Raw genomic sequence first — 17,113 nt, forward strand, 5'->3', positions numbered from 1 at the left:
TGACTTCACATTCCAGGATGTCTGGCTCTAGGTGAGTGATCACACCATTGTGATTATCTGGGTCGTGAAGATCTTTTTTGTACAGTTCTTCTGTGTACTCTTGCCACCTCTTCTTAATATCTTCTGCTTCTGTTAGGTCCATACCATTTCTGTCCTTTATCATAGTATATTTCAATAGGATTGCAGAGCCACTCTTGGTGATCTTTGAGAACATGTAGTGAATAAGAGGATAACATACAAATACCATTCCATGTATAGAATGACCATAAATTACTACTAGTGAACTCCCAGACAAGATTCTGGACTATATTAAAGGGCAATTTGTGAGCATATGTTAGAGAAGACAATAACTCTTGAGCCAATTTTATGTTCTTGAACAGAACCAGCATGTAGGCTTTGCCATTCCATTTTGTGCGGAGTCACTAGATTTAGGAACTATAGTTGACATAGAATATATGGAATTTATGAAGGCATTTGACAAAGTTTGTCTTAATATTCCTAAAGGCCATATGAATAAATATAGATAGGTTACACAAGTCATTGGGTTGTTTAGTAACCAGTTGAATCATTGTAATGTGCTGAATAATGGATTAGTATTAACCAAGCAGATATGAGAAGGAAATGGCAACCCATTCCAATATTCTTGCCTGGAGAATCTCATGGTCAGAGGAGCCTCGTGGGCTACAGTCCATGGTGTTGCAAGAGTTGGACATGATTTAGCAGCTAAACCACCCCCAGACCAAACCAAGCAGATATGACATGCTATAGAGTTCTACCCTTAACCTTATATTAAGGGTAGAACTTATATTCAACATTCTTTATCAATAAATTAGATGGATAAAACAACTTGCCAGAATCAGTTTTGCAGAAGATACAAAGCTTAGAATTTTCTGGATACAAAATCACTTAAGTAAAGTTTGAGTCTAAAACATACATACATATGTATATGTATATACATTAAAATTTTATTTATTTATTTATATTTACAATTATATTTGTTTTTCTGAACTTGCATCTGAAAAGCTAAATGCTCACAAAAGAGAATGAGGGTTATTGGTTGTAAGGAATAGGTAGCTTTAGGGGGAAAAGTGAGAATAGCGGAAGAATATTGGGTATGGATTCCAAAAGGTAAGTCAGGTAAGTAAGATAAAAGCAGGCACTGAAGTAAGGAAGTGGAAGGTCGCTGGGTATGAGACAGTGTCTGGTTCCAATTTCTTTCTCTCTTACACTGGATCTGCAGTGTCTTTTTCTCATCTTCTCTCTGTGTGTTTGTTCATTCTTCTCTCTCATCCCAGTAATGTGGCTTACTCTGTATCTTGCATGTAATCCTTATATATTCTGGCTGTGCTAAAGATGTCCTAATTGCCTGGTCTTCAACACTTATAGTCTCAACTGGCTCATCCCAGCTCAGGACTTGGTTCTTCTAGGTCAGATGTCCAACCTTCATTCATCATTCCGCCATGCTAGGGTGGATTGTTGGAGGGGGTTTTAGTCATATTACCAGAGTAGCCAGGACTATGGAAGGTGGATTCTCTACAAAAGGGGACATAAGTGGGAAGGAATGGCTTGGTATATTCAGTATAATGGGACATGGTTTTACACTGCAGTGTGTTTTTGGGTAGGGGTTTTATTTAACATAAAAGCCAGTTATAGTATATAATAGCAACATATAATTGGTAAAAATACAGAAGACCATTGTGATCTGATTGTATTAAATGATGTTACTAATGGTATTATTAATGAGATGTTATAATGAGGGAAATACAGGTCCACTCTTACTTACTCTGCTTTAGTGAGACCAACAGTAGTATTCAATTCTGGACTCCATACTTTGAAATAGATATAGTACACTGGAACACATTTAGACAAAATTATCTAGACTGAGAAAGAAATTCAAAACCATGTCATTATGCGAAATAGCTGAAGGGATTGGAAGTGTTGACCTAAAGAATTAAAAGATATGTCGTGTTCCTAGTAGCCATCTTTAAATATTAGAAAAAGATCTGGTTATTCCTTATGGTTGCTAGGTGGTCTCGGACTGGTGGATGCTCCAGGGAAGCGGATTTGGGATCAACATGAGAGAGAACTCCCTCGTAGACAAAACCATCAGAAGATGAAACAGGCTGTTTTACAAAGTAGTTTCCCGTCATTTTTGAGTGCTGAGATAGACTCTGGATAACATCTTATGTGTCTCAGTGAATACATCCATGCTTGAGCCAGGTTATCTTTATGATTTCTTTCAAACTTGTTTCATAAATCTATAAATTTGGTCTCAGTCGCAGTTAGATGACTGATGTAGTCATTCATCTGTATCCTGTAGTATTATATCATAGTTTTTAATTTGAAATTTTTATTGTTTAAATGAAAATAACTATAAAAGTTATTATTAGTTTGTTTCAAGTAACTCTTTTATAATGGCATGGATAGGTGCATATGGTAGATGGCATTGATAGGCATGTATGGTGGCATTACTCTTAGTTATAGGAGCGGTTTCTATAGTCTTAACAAAGTTGCATTAAGAGTAAGCATTCTTTGTATAGTCCAAGAGTTGCTTTCGTTTTAGTGCCCTGAAGCAAATATTTAATGAATCTCTCTTATCTTTATGAAAAGCAAGACAGGTAGAGGCTGCTTGAGGAATATTTGTATACTTGATACAGAAAAAAGAATTATGTCTCTCTTGACTTCACTAAAATTCTTTTTCACTCCCTGCATCTGGCCAAAGATATATGAGCATTTTATCTGAAGGAAGTAAGAGAATTTAGCAGACATTCACATGGTAGATAAATATGATACAAATGATTACAGGCATAAGTGATGGTTTTAAAATAGACTTGGGTTTAATGTCAGCCTCTCCACTTATCAGATGGTTATTTAAATTCAGAAGTCCCTATGTTCTTATCTGTAAAATAGGTATAACTATACCTACCTGAGGGGGAAAAGAACTGATTTAGGGAGAAGAGATTAAGTTCAAAGTGTTTCTTCTATTTGTGGTTTTATGACAGAATATTAAATTCTGTGCAAATCATAAAATGTTAAAACAGGAACTAGAACTCATTTGGCCCCATGCCATAATTGTATAAATGAGGAAAATGAAGTCTGAATAAGCTAAGAGCCATCTCCAGGATCACAGTGCAGTTGGCAGTGAAAGGCCAGTGATTTCTTCCCACATCAGGGAAAACTCATCTTAAAGCAAGAATTGTAAAGATATTTTCATCAAAAAGTTTTATTTTATGGCAGATATTTCAAGATATATAAAGATATAAATCTTTCTTAGAGATACTATGGAGAAATTATTACTCTGAAAGATTCTACTCTAATTCCAAGATTTTGTCAAGAGTCAATATCATGCCACTTTTAAAAATTTTATGAAGTGTTGTAATTATTACTCCATGGCAGAGCACAATATACGTTTACTTCATTTGACCAAGATGGTCGCAATAACATCTTCAGTTGAACTTTATTTTTTAGAAATAAAAAAATATCATTTCAGTAAATGTATGTTCTATTTTATAGATGTCTCCTGAAGAAAAAGTTTGTAAGTACTGTGGAGTCAGCTATCTAATTCTACATGAGTTTAAGGCTATGGAAGAAAAAGTAAAAGCGATGGAAAAAGAGATGAAATTTTATCAAGGAAGTATAGAACGTGAAAAGAGACTTCAAGAAAAACTACAGTCTCTTAGCCAAGATTTTGAACGGTACAAAATTGACAATGAGTCCAAAACAGAAAGGTTAGAGTATGTTATTCTTTTCTATCATTTATTTAGTTTGGTAAAAAAGTACAGAAAATGGATTTGACTTTTGTTTTTCTAGAATTTCTCTATATCAAGTATAATTTACACCTTGACACATTTGAATTTGTTCATTAATTATTACTGGTTACTAAGCATAATTCCTAGATATAATCTGAACATTCCTTTAAGGCTTATGTTTCTATCTGAATAACTGGTGGTGGTGGTTTGATCACTAAGTCGTGACTAACTTGTGACCCTGTGGGCTGCAGCCCGCCAGCCTCTTCTGTCCGTCTGAATAACTAGAAACGAATTAATTCAGTAACTACAAGTTGAGATGGGTCGATTTTTACTTTTCTCCAGATTTATAGCTTAATTTTATCATTAGAAAGTTTTATTTATAAAAAATGAGGTGAATTTTGGTAGTTTTTATATCTAATATTTTTTTTAGATGTCCTTGACTATTTAGATTTATAGAATAAGGTTTTCATGTTATGAAAAGGTTGCCAAAACATTAAAACTGGCACATGATTCTAAGTCAATAAAGTTGGAGGTAAAATCAGAAATTGGGTTCCTAATGCTGGTCAAGTGCAATCAGCAATTTATTCTGCCTGAAGACACCTCATTGAGCTTATATAGACACTCATACAAAAGGATTTTTACTGTTGTTTCGTGACTTTTCCTTCGAATGAATATTTTTCCACTTTAAAATATCGACAGTTGTTGTAGTAAACAATGAACAAATGAATATATTGAACATTGTGTCCTTGTAAAGTAGAAGTTTTCTTAAATCTCTTAGGATTAAGTACTTGTCTTAAATTTTATTACAAATTTAAATAATTATATTAAATATCAGTTCTTAGTCTTTTACTAGGAAAGTTTTGTTTTCTTGAATTTCAGGTCTGAAAAAGTATTTAATCATATATGAGTGGAAAAATTAAAGCATTTAGTTTAAAATTTTAAATACAGAGGGTTTTTGCTTGTCAGATTCTTTTGTTTATTCTTACAGTTTGCTTTCTTTAATAATTATATGTGTAATACATAAACATACAAAACAAAAGAAATATATAGAAAATGCAAGAAGGTCCTTTTTTATTCTTCTGATTACTTTCTTTCACTGGAAATAAAAAATACTACTTTTAATGGTTTGGGGTATGTTTCTAGATCCTTCATTTTTCCTTAAGCTTTATTAAAGATATTTTTAAAAAATATATGTAATGTATTTAAGCTACGTAGTTTTAAAACTATTTTTTAATAGACTAGTTTTTAATATAAGTAACATATTAAAAGTATGTGTGACTTTTACCACTTAATTTTATATTCTGGAAATAACTCCATGTTAATACATATAGATCTCTCTTATTTTTAACTGCTACAGTGTCTTCCTTACTAAGAATATGCCATAATTTACTGAACCATTTCTCTTTTCAACATTTAGATTATTTCCAGTATTTATGACTACACATAGTATTTATATTTATATTCTTGTGTACATATGTTTTTCCATAGGATAAATTCCTGGAAGTGAAATTGCTGAAAAAAAAGTAAATGCCAATTTAAGATTTTGATGGACATTATACCAAACTGTCCTTTGAGAAGACAGGGTTAATTTATATTTGGCCAATAGTTTATAAAGTGACCATTTTCTTAGATCTTATTAGTATTGGAATCTTCTTAAGTTTTCTCAAATTTTCACTTTTTTCTTGGTAAAAAAAATTGTTACTTCATGATTATTTAATTTGTGTTTCTTTATTGCTAGTGAGGTTGAATTTTTTTTCATATGTTTATTAGATATGTATATTTCTTCTTTTATGAATTACTTGTTCATATATATTATCCAAATTTCTATGGTGCTATTTCTACATTTTTGTTTATGTATAGGAGTTTTTAATATAATATGGACTTATACTTTATTTACACATTGCTAATATTTTCTCATGGTTGTTTATCTTATTGTTTATTTTTTTTTTTTTTGGTATCAGTTTTTTAAAAATATGCCGAATTCTGGAAAGGGTTCTGTGTCAAGTTATTTTGGTTGCAAACAACAGAAACTTGTTCTGGCTTTTGCTAACCTAGATTCAAGCAAGTTGAAAAACAACATATATTTAAAACTTTTATGGTATTGTTGTTTTGGTAAGTCTTTTAATCTGTTTATTAGTTATATTTATGATTTCATATTTTTTATTGTTCTTTTAAAAATATTTATTTATTTTTTGTTCCGACACACCTATAAGGGCTTCCCTGGTGGGTCAGCAGTAATGCAGGAGATGCAGGTTTAATCCCTGGGTTGGAAAGATCCCCTAGTAAAAGAAATGGCTACCCACTCCAGTAGTCTTCCATGGAGAATTCCATGGACAGAGGAACCTGGTGGACTACAGTCCATAGGGTCACAAAAGAGTTGAAAATGTCTTAACGACTAAACAACAACACATCTATAACTTCTCTCATTATATACATCCCATGTCACAGAGAAATATTTGTTATAGTTAATGAGCTTGTCTTGGTACATCATTATCACCCCAAATACATGGTTTTACATTAGGGTTAACTTTTTTTTTTTGCCACTTTATTCATTTTTTAAATTGAAGGATAATTGCTTTACAGAATTTGTGGTTTTCTGGCATACATCAACAAGAATCAGTCATAGGTACACCCATGTCCCCTCCCTCCCGGGTCTCCCTCCCATCTCCCTCCCCACCCCACCCTTCTAGATTGTCACAGAGCCCCTTTGATGTTGTCCATTCCATGGGTTTTGACAAATGTTTAATAGCATGTATCTACCGTTGTAGTATCATACAGAATAGATAATACCGCCCTAGAGATCCTGTGTTCTGCCTGTTTGTCCCCCCCCCCCCCAAGGATGGACAGTCACTGTTTCATTGCTGTCTCCATAGTTTTGCCTTTTTCAATATGTCATGTTGTTGAAAATGTCCATTGACAGAAGAATAGATAAAGAAGATATGGTACATACATACAACAGAGTATTACTCAACCTTTAAAAAGAATGAGATAATGCCATTTACAACATGGATGGACCTGGAGAGTGTAATACTGAGTGAAATAAGTCAGAGAAGGAGAAATACTAGATGACATCTCTTATATGTGGAATCTAAAAAGAAATGATACCAATGAACTTACCTACAAAATAGAAACAGACTCACAGACTTAGAGAATGAACTTTTTGCTGGGCAGAAGGAGGTGGGGAAGGAACAGTTAGGAAGTTTGGGATGATTGACATATACACACAGCTACTTTTAAAATAGATAACCAAAAAAGACCTACTATATAGCATATGAAACTCTGCTTAATGTTATGTGGCAGCCTGTATGGGAGGGGTGTTTGGGGGAGAATGGATATATATATATATATATGTGCAGCTGAGTCCCTTTGCTGTTCACCTTAAACTATCACAGTTAATTGGCTATACCCCAGAACAAAATGGGCTTCCCAGGTGACACTAGTGGTAAAGAACCCGCCTGCCAATGCAGGAGATACAAGTTCGATCCCTGGGTTGGAAAGATCCTCTGGGGGAGAGTATGGCAGCCCACTCCAGCAGTCTTGCCTGGAGAGTCCCATGGACGAGAATCCTGGTGGGCTATAGTCCATGGGGTTGTAAAGAGTCAGACATGACTGAAGAAAAAAGAGAATGTCTTATGGTTAGAGTAATATAGAGTGTAGCTTTCTAAAAATTAGCATCTTTCAGTTAGTAATATACATTTAAATTTACTCCATGTCTTTTCATGGCTTGACAACTTATTTCTTTTTTTAGGACTGAATAATGTTCCATCTCTGGATGAACCACAGTTTATCCATTCACCAAACTAAAGGACACCTAGCTTGTTTCCAAATTTTGGCAGTTATGAATAAAGCTGCTGGAAATAGCTATGTGTAGGTTTCTGTGTGGACATGTATTTTCAGCTCTTTTGGGTAAATACCAAAGAGTGTGATTACTGAATCATATAGTAAAAGTATGTGTAATTTTGTGAGAAGCTACCAAATTGTCTTCCAGGGTGGCTCTCTGATTCTGCATTCCCAGCAGCAATGAGAGTTCCTGTTACCAAATTCTCACCAACCTTTGGTGTCTTTGGTGTTTTGGATTTTAACCATTCTAATAGGTATGTAATAGTATCTTGTGTTTTAATTTACATTTCCTTGAAGACATATGAGATTGAATATATTTTATTATGTCTACTATCGGTATGTCTCCTTTTCTGAGGTGTTCATTCAGGTCTTTTGCCTATTTTAAATCAGATTGCTTGTTTTCTTATTGTTGAGTGTTATGAGTTCTTTGTACATTTTAGATAATAGTTCTTTATCAGATGTCTTTTGCAAATATTTTCTCCCAGTATGTGGCTCATCTTCCATTTCTTGATACTCCCTTTTGTAGACCAGAAGTTTTAAAATTTAATGAAGTCCTGCTTATTGTTTATTTCATGAATCTTGCATTTGGTGTTATATTTAAAAAGTCACTGCTATACCCAAGGTCATCTAGGTTTTCTTCTATGTTACCTTATAGGAGTTTTACAGTTTGTATGTTATATTAGGTCTATAATTCATTTGAGTTGATGTTTGTGAAGTGTGTATGACCTGTGTCTAGAATCCTTTTTTTGAGGATGGAGGAGGGGGCATGAGGATGTTGTCTAGTTGTTTCCAGTTTAAAAAAACCATCTTTGCTCCATTACATTGCCTTTGCTCCTTTGTCAAAGATCAGTTGACCATATATTTATTTGGTTCCATTTCTGGACTCTATTCTGTTCCATTAATCAATTTGTCTATTCTTCCACCAAACCCACACTATCTTTAATATTGTGTAGCTTTATACTAAGTCTTAAAGGCAGATTTTGTCAGTCTTTCAACTTTGTTCTTTTCCTTCAATATTGTCTATTTGGGATCTTTTTCCTCTCTATGTAAATTTCAGAATTTGTCCATATCCACAAAATAACTTATTGGGATTTTGCTTGAAATTGAATTAAATCTGTAGATCAAGTTGAGAATTGATGTCTTGAAAATGTTGAATCTTAATAATCCACAGGCATGGACTATCTCTTTTATTTAGTTCTTTGTTTTTGTGCATATGAGTTTTATAGTTTTCCTCATATAGTTCTTATATATATTTCATCAGTTCGTACTTCATACCTACATTTTTGGAAGGCACTAATGTAAATGGTAATGATTTTTAACTCCATGTGTTCATGGTATTGGAGCCTTTCTAAAAGTACTTGTTAGTTCCAAGAGTTTCTTTGTTGATTTTTTCAGTTTGTTTGTGTAGGTGATCATGTCATCTGTGAACAAAGTTTAATTTCTTCTTTCCTAATCTGTATACCTATATTTTTTTGTCTTACTGAACAAGTTGGGACTTCATATACAATGTTAAATAGCAGTGGTTAGAGGAGACATCTTGTTCTTGCTCTCAGCAGGAAGCCTTCAAGTTTTTCACTATTAAATATGACATGAGCTGTAGATTTTTTGTAATTTTTTTTTTTTGGTCTGTGGTGCACAGCATTTGGGATCTTAGTTCCCTGACCAGGGAACAGCCCTGTGCCCCCTACAGTGGAAGCACAGAGTCCTAACCACTGAACCTTCAGGGAATCCCTAAATTATTTTTTTTTATAAAAGTGAGGAATTTTTTCTTTCTCCTAGTTTGCTGAGAGTTTTATCTTGAATGGATGTTGGATTTTGTCAAATGTTTTTTCTGCACCTGTTGAAACGCTTGTGTGATTTTTCTTTAGCCTGTTAATGTGATAGACTAATTGGTTTTTGACTGTTGAACCAGCTTTGATACCTGGAATAAATTCCATTTGGTTGTGGTATATAGTTGATTTTACGTATTTTAATATTTTGTTGAGGACTTTTACTGCCATGTTCATGAGAGATATTTATCTATAGTTTTCTTGTAATTCCTTTGTATGGTTTAGTATTAGGGTAATGCTGGCCTTATTAAATGAGTTGTGAAATATTTCCAATCTTTTGGAAGAAAGTGAAAGAAAAGAAAGTGAAGTCACTCAGTCATGTCCAACTCTTTGCGACCCTGTGGACTTTAGCCTACCAGGCTCCTCTGTCCATGGGATTCTCCAGGCAAGAATACTGGAGTGGGTTGCCATTTCTTTCTCCAGGGGATCTTCCCGACCCAGAGATTGAACCCGGGTCTCCCGCATTGCAGGGAGACTCTTTACCCTCTAGAGAGAATTGATATAATTTTTTCCTTAAATTTTGGTAGAGTTTACCAGTGACTCCATCTGGGCCTGGTGCTTCCTATTTTGGAAGTTTATTAATTATTGATGAAAGTTTTTTGAATTTTTTTTTATGGTTAAGCTATGTTTAGATTGTCTGTTCTTATGTGAGTTTTAGCATTTCTTCAGGGAATTGATTTATCTTGGTGATCAAATTTGTGGGCATAGAGTTATTCATAGTATTCCTTTTTAAAATTTTTTATACTTTTTTTCTTTTTCTGTTGAGGTATAGTTGATGTATAAGATTATATGTTACAGTTGTACAGCACAGTGAGTTATACTTTTTAGAGGTTACAACTCCACTTATAGTTATCGTAAAACATTGGCTGTATTCCATGTTGTACGGTAGGTATATCCTTTTAGTTTATTTTATACATAGCAGTTTATATCTCTCACTCCCCCACCTTTGTATTGTCTCCTTTTCTCTCCCTGCTGGTAACCACTAGTTTGTTCTCTGTGATTCTGTTTTCATCTTGTTATATTCATTAGCTTGTTTTATGTTTTAGTTTCCACACATAAGTGATATGTTATTCGTGTTTTCTCTGTCTGACTTATTTCATTTAGCATAATGCCCTCCAAGTCCATCCACATCGAGTTGGCCAAAAAGTTTGTTCGTGTTTCTCCATAATATCTTATGGAAAATTCTGAAGGAACTTTTGTGTCAACCCAATATTTTGATGCTCTGTTGTTAGGCTCTTTTGTTAAGGATTGTTTTCTCTTCTTTTTTTTTTGGATTCTTTTTTTTTTTTTGGATTGTTATCTCTTCTTAGAACACTGACCCCTTCATAATTATACAATACCCCTCTTTATTTCTGATAATGTTCCTTGTTTTGAAGACTTCTCTGTCTGAAATTAATGTAGATACTCTCATTTTCTTCTGTTTAGTGTTAGCATGATGTATCTTTTTATACCCCTTTATTTTTAGTCTGTGTGTGTCTTTGTATTTAAAATGTGTTTCTTGAAGACAGTGTGATAGTTGACCTACTCTGACAGTCTGTCTTTAAATTGGTGTATTTAAATCATTGATAATCGAAGTAATGACTGATATAGTTGGATTAATATCTATCATTTTTTGGTTATTGTTTTCTATTTGCTGCCCTTTTTCTTTGTTCTTATTTTTATCTTCCACACTTTTTTCTGTCTTTTGCAGATTTAATCAAACATTTAATATAGTTCCATTTTATCTTTTTCAGAATATCAGTTATACTTCTTCTTCTCACTTTTTAAGGTGTTGCTTTAGAGGCTTCCCTGGTGGCTCAGATGGTGAAGAGTCTGCCTGCAATGTGGGAGACCCAGGTTCAATCCCTGGGTCAGGAAGATCCCCTGAAGAAGGAAATGGCAACCCACTCCAGTATTCTTGACTGGAAAATTTCATGAATGGAGGAGCCTGGCAGGCTGCAGTCCATGGGGTCCCAAAGAGTCAGACATGACTAGTGACTAACACACAGAGTTTGTGATATATTTTTATAACTAATCCAAGTCAACTTTTAAGTAACATTTCACTGCTTCATTGGTAGTGCAAGTGCCTTATAATAGCTAAATATTCCTAATTTTCCCCTCCCATCCCTTGTATCATTGCTGCCATTTATTTTACTTATAGATAAGTATACATAAATATGTATGTATGTATAAATATATATGTGTGTGTGTGCTCAGTTGCACCAATCATGTCCAACCCTTTGTGACCCCATGGACTACAGCCTGCCATGCTCCTCTGTCCATGGGATTCTCCAGGCAAGAATACTGGACTGGGTTGCCATGCCCTCCTCCAGGGAATCTTCCTGACCCAGGACTCGAACCTGCATCTCCTGTGATTCCTTCCACTGCAGGTGGATTCTTTACCACTGAGGCACCAGGAAAGCCCCATGCTAAACCTTAGTTGGCATTTATCCTGCTTGGTATTCTCTGAAGTTCCTGGATCTGTGGTTAGTGTCTGATATTATTATAATTTAGAGGAAATTATCAATCATTGTTTCAAATATTTCTTCTTTTCCTTCCTCTATATCTTCTACTTCTGGTATTCCTATTAGGCAAATGTTATATCTTTTATAGTTGTCCCAGAGTTCTTGGATATTCTATTATGTTTTTAATTTTTTCTTTGCTTTTCAGTTTTAGAAGCTTTTCAATTATATTGTCATATCCTCCGGCACAGAGATTCTTTCCTCAGTAATGTCTATTCTAATGAGCCAGTCAAAGGCATTCTTCATTTCTGTTAAACAGTGTTTTTTTTTTTTTAATCTCTAATTTCTTTTTAATTCTTTCTTCAAAATTCAATGTCTCTGCTTATATTATCCGTCTGTTCTTTACATGGTGTCTCCTTTTTGTATTATATCCCCTTTCATATTAATCATAATTTTAAACAATTTCTGATCTGATAATTCTAACATTCCTGCCATCTCTCACTCTACTTTTGATGCTTGTTCAGTCTCTTCAAACTCCTTTTTTTGCCTTTTAGTATACACTGTAAGTTTTTCTTGATAGGTTGACAAGACATAAAGGTGTAAAAGGAATTGCAGTATAGGCCTTTAGTAATGTGGCGGTAATGTCAAGGGAGGAGAAGTGTTCTGCAGTCCTGTGATTATGTCTCAGGCTTGCAGTGAGCCTTTGCCTGTGGACTGTGACCTTTACAGATACTTCTCAGTTGCTGTGTCTTGCATCCCCCACCCCTGCCTTTAGGTGAAACAGTATTCCTAGAATGAGCTGAGCTGGGTTTTTCCCTTTGTCAGGTCAGTTAGCCTCAGATAATATCCCAGCAGGTTAAGGCCTGCTAAAATGGTTTCTCCTGAGGGAAGGCCGTGTTAAACGTAATAGAAAGCTCAGGCATATTTAAAGTGTCTTCTTGTCCCCTCCCCTGACAGAAGCTCAGTCAGGTTTTTCTTTGGATGTTAGAAAGTGTCACCTAGAGATTTACTCTCGTCACTGCTTCAGTTGTGCTGCGTACACTCTGATATGTTGTGTTTTCATTTTCATTCAGTTCTGTGTGTTTTTGTATAATTCTTAAAATTATCCTTTGTGAGTTTTTCTTTGACATATGGATTATTTCAGTTCAGTTCAGTCGCTCAGTCGTATCCGACTCTTTGCGACCCCATGAATTGCAGCACACCAGGCCTCCCTGTCCATCGTGGATTATATAGAAGTATGCTGTTTAGTTTCCAAGTGTTTATAGATTTTCTTGTCAGATTTCTACTAATGATTTCTAGTTTGATTCCGTTATGGTCAGAGAACATACTCTGTATGATTTCAACTTTTAAAATTTTGTTAAAATTGTTTTATTGCCAAAGATATGCATCTGCCTTGATGACTGTTCCATGGGTACTTGGGGAAAAAAGTATATAATGCTATTGTTGGGTGGAGTTTTCTAAAAGTGGCAATTAAAACCTAGTTATTGATGGTTTTCAGTTCTTTCATTTCCTTGCTGATTTTCTGTCTAATGAGTCTATCAGTTGCTAAGAATAGAATATTGGAAATTCCCAACTCTGGTTGTGGGTTTGTCTATTTCTCTTTGAGTTTTATATTTTTGCTTCATGTATTTTGTAGCTCTTTTGTTTGGTATGAACATATCTAAAATTTTTGTTTTCCTGGATTGATTGTTGTATCATTATGTAGTATTCTTTGTCTCTAGTAATTTTCTTTGCTCTGAAGTCTACTTTATCTGATATTAATATAGCAACTACTGCTTTTAAAAACTGTTTATTACATGGTATACTTTTTCCATTATTTTACTCTCAACCTACTTATGTCATTGAATTTGAAGTCAGTCTTATGGACAACATATTTTTGAAGAATGTTTCTTTTTTAATCCACTCTGCCTATCTCTTTTAATTGGTGTATTTAGATTTACATTTATATTTAGGTAATTTTTTATATGTTAGGGTTTATGTATGCCATTTCATTTGTGTCCAGTTTATTTCCTCTGATTCTGTTACTTCTGTTTCTCTTTTTACTTTCAGATTGGTTTGCTGAGCATTTTTTAGGATTATATCTTGACTTGCTTATAGTGTTTTAAATATATTGCTTTGTATAGGTTTCTTAGAGGTTGCTCTAGTTATTGCAGTGTATACACATAATTGATCATAGTCTGTGGTTTAATTATGATGGTATTAACATGGATTTCGTTGGGTTTATTCTATTTGGATAGAAAAGAATCTTTCCTGCAGCTTGTTGAGTCTGTACAGCCATTCTTGAATATTATTTAATTATACTTTCTCTCTCTTCTCTCCTTCTCTGACTTTAATCATATGAATGTTAGCTTTTTGTTGTTGTTGTTTTGTTGCACAGGTCTCTGAGGCTCTGTTAATTATTTTTTCTATTTTCATTCTTGTCCAGATTGGGTGAGTTCTGTTGATCTGTCCTAACATTCTCTGATTTTATTTTCTGTCATTATACTCTGCTGTTGAGCCTGTCCTATGAGGTTTCTTTCTTTTTTTCTTTCACTTAATTTATCTTTAAGTTCTATCATTTCTATTTAGTTTTTTTAACTTCTATTTCTTTGCTGAGATTTTCTATTTTTTTCTTTTGTTTCAAAAAAATTTTTAATTGCTTTTAAAAGAATTTTTATGATGGCTACTTTATAATCCTTATCAAATAATTCCAACATCTGATTCATCTCAGTGCTGGGTTTGTTGATTATCTTACTGATTAATGTTATGATTTTCTTGGTTCTGGAATGATGAGTGATTTTCTATTGAGTCCTAATTATTTTGTAAGTTATACTATGAGACTCTGGATCTTATTCTATATATATGTGTGTGTATGTGTGTGTGTGTGTGTGTGTGTGTGTAAATATATATATATATTTTAAACACACACTCCCCTTGTTGTGGTAAAGCATGAAAGCCAAATGGGTGTGTTTGTTCAGTTTCCTGCTGTGTCCACAAATACTACTTTGCAAAAGTAAGGTTCCCCCTGCCTTGTATCAGACTGGTGAAGTTGAAGTTAACATATCACGCTTGGCCGCACTCACCTTTCTGGCAAAAGTGAGTCACCAACTTGTAGGTTCTTGTGTCTCTGCATGGGAATATAAGATCAGTTCCCCACTGAACTCGCTGTCACCAGAGGGGAGAACCAAAGAGCTGTCTCACACTTTTTTATAGCAGGGTAGGGACAGAAGTTTGACTTCTTTCTGTGCCCCATTGATAGCAAAGGATGGGAGAAGTTAGGTGCCAGCCGGCCCTCATTCTGTCTTACTGATGCCATCTGGGAGTAGAGGCTCAGCTCCCTCCACATCCCACTGGCACCAGAGGATGGGAAGCAAAGTGACTACTCTGTCTCACATCACCTTCTTCTACCTCACTGATGCTGGGTGGGGTTAGAGGCTTCTAACCGAAACCCTCTGACACAGGATATGTGTAGGGAAAATAAGAGTGCCACTAGTCTTGTTTTTCACTGCTTCCTTTGGTCTCTTTGCTGCCAATTGGGTTGGACTCCCCACTGGGCCTCACTGACACCAAGAATATAAGAAAAGTGGACTGTGTGCTCAGTCACTCAATTGTGTCAACTCTTTATGACCTCATAAACTAGAGCCCGCCAGGCTCCTCTATCCTTGGAATTTTCCAGGCAAGAATACTGGAGCGGGTTGCCATTGCCTACTCCAGGGGATCTTCCTGACCCAGGGGTTGGCATCTCCTGCATCTCTTGCGTTTGCAGGCAAATTCTTTACCACTGCGCCACCTGGGAAGCTCAAAATGGACTGTTTACTACTCACAACTTGTACCGCTTTGTTCGGGTCCATTGGTGCAGGGTGCGGGTGGAGGCTCAGCTCCTTATTGACCCCACTGACACTACCCTGGTGGGAGGTGTTGGAGCCTGTTTTGCTTCTACAGAGGGGAATGAAAAGTCAGCTCCTAGCTTACCCCACTGATACTACACCAGCCAGGAGACTTGGAGTGCACCCCCCGCATCAGCAGGGCAGGGCTGTGGTGGTATGGAATATCAGCTCTGCTCTGTTGTGTCTGTCTTGAAACTGTGAGCTGGGGAGGTACAGTTTTACAGTTGGTATTTGGCTTGAGAAGGTGAATATTACCAAGATTGTTTTCAATTGTTTAGTCACACTTTTCCTGATCAGCTAAGTTGATCAGACTTTTTTGGAGCTCTTTTTTTTTTTTTTTTTTTGGTCTCTGGCTGTTGGTGGTTCTGGGTTGGAAATTTCTGTAACACTCATCTGGGATATATGGGAGATAATAATAAAACTCAGGAATCTCATTGCCTGGGTGTTTCTCAAATCTTGAAGTCAGTAGGCCATCTGCCATCTTTGTTCCGCCTTTCATGGTTGTGCTGTGCTTGCGTTATGTGATGATCAGGGTTTTTTAGTTAAGAGATGGACTTGGTTGTAGAAGAGCTACTCCATCTTGGTTTTGACCTTGGGCTGATTTTTTAGTCAAATTAAATATTATTCTGAGTAAGAACACTTTTTTTAAAGTAATGACTTAAAATTTCACAATGTTAATAGCTAGCTCACAAAAGTCAGTAGTTAGATATATGCATCACTACATGCCTGCTAAATAATTCCTTTTCAATTTCTCTTGCTTATGCCAAATTGAGATGGTCCATGGAAATTTGAGCAACAAAAAGGATAGGCCTGTCTATGAGGAGTAGATGTAGGAGTTCTGTTGATAGTTGGCCATTCTCACAAATGAGGTGAGCTGTAGAAGTCAAGTCTAGACTAGTCAGCTCAAGGAAAGGTAGGTACCAAGGGTTCAGAGCCCACAGTTTGGGATCAAATTAATATAGTGTAGAGACTCTGAGTTTATAAAGGAAGACAATTGGAGGAATAGATGTACCTGGCTGGAGTAGAGGATAATAGGGCAAACATGGCAGATTTTGTGAGTCATCATCTTCCTCTGCCAAAACTGTCTCCCTCATAGACCAGTTATATCAGATAGCAACACCTTCTGCAGCAAATGGCTTACATGAACAAAGATTTATTTGTTTCTTGAATTAAGAAGGGGTGTAGGCAACTCAGAATGTCACCAGGGATCTAGCCTTTTCCATCTCTCATTGCATCTTTCTCATTGAGTAGGCCTTCAGTCTCACACTGATCTCCTCATGATCTCAAGATGGCTTTTGCACTGCCAAAAGTATACTTCTAGGCAGAAATATGAAGAGAGAAGCTGTCAGGGGAAGTGCCTGTGATAGGAAGTCAGAAGCTCTCCCACA

General features: G+C 35.4%; 1 protein-coding gene across 1 annotated transcript in view; it reads left to right on the forward strand.

The window, feature by feature from the left end:
* Positions 1 to 17,113, forward strand: part of LEKR1 (leucine, glutamate and lysine rich 1) — a 209,108-nt gene that overhangs the window by 19,684 nt on the left and 172,311 nt on the right. Inside the window, exon 3 of the mRNA XM_043875221.1 lies at positions 3,514 to 3,728. Coding sequence (XP_043731156.1) covers positions 3,514 to 3,728 — 215 coding nt within the window. The remainder of the gene's footprint in view (positions 1 to 3,513; positions 3,729 to 17,113) is intronic.

The sequence above is a fragment of the Cervus elaphus genome, chromosome 19, assembly GCF_910594005.1.
Source record: "Cervus elaphus chromosome 19, mCerEla1.1, whole genome shotgun sequence".
Lineage (NCBI taxonomy): Eukaryota > Metazoa > Chordata > Mammalia > Artiodactyla > Cervidae > Cervus > Cervus elaphus.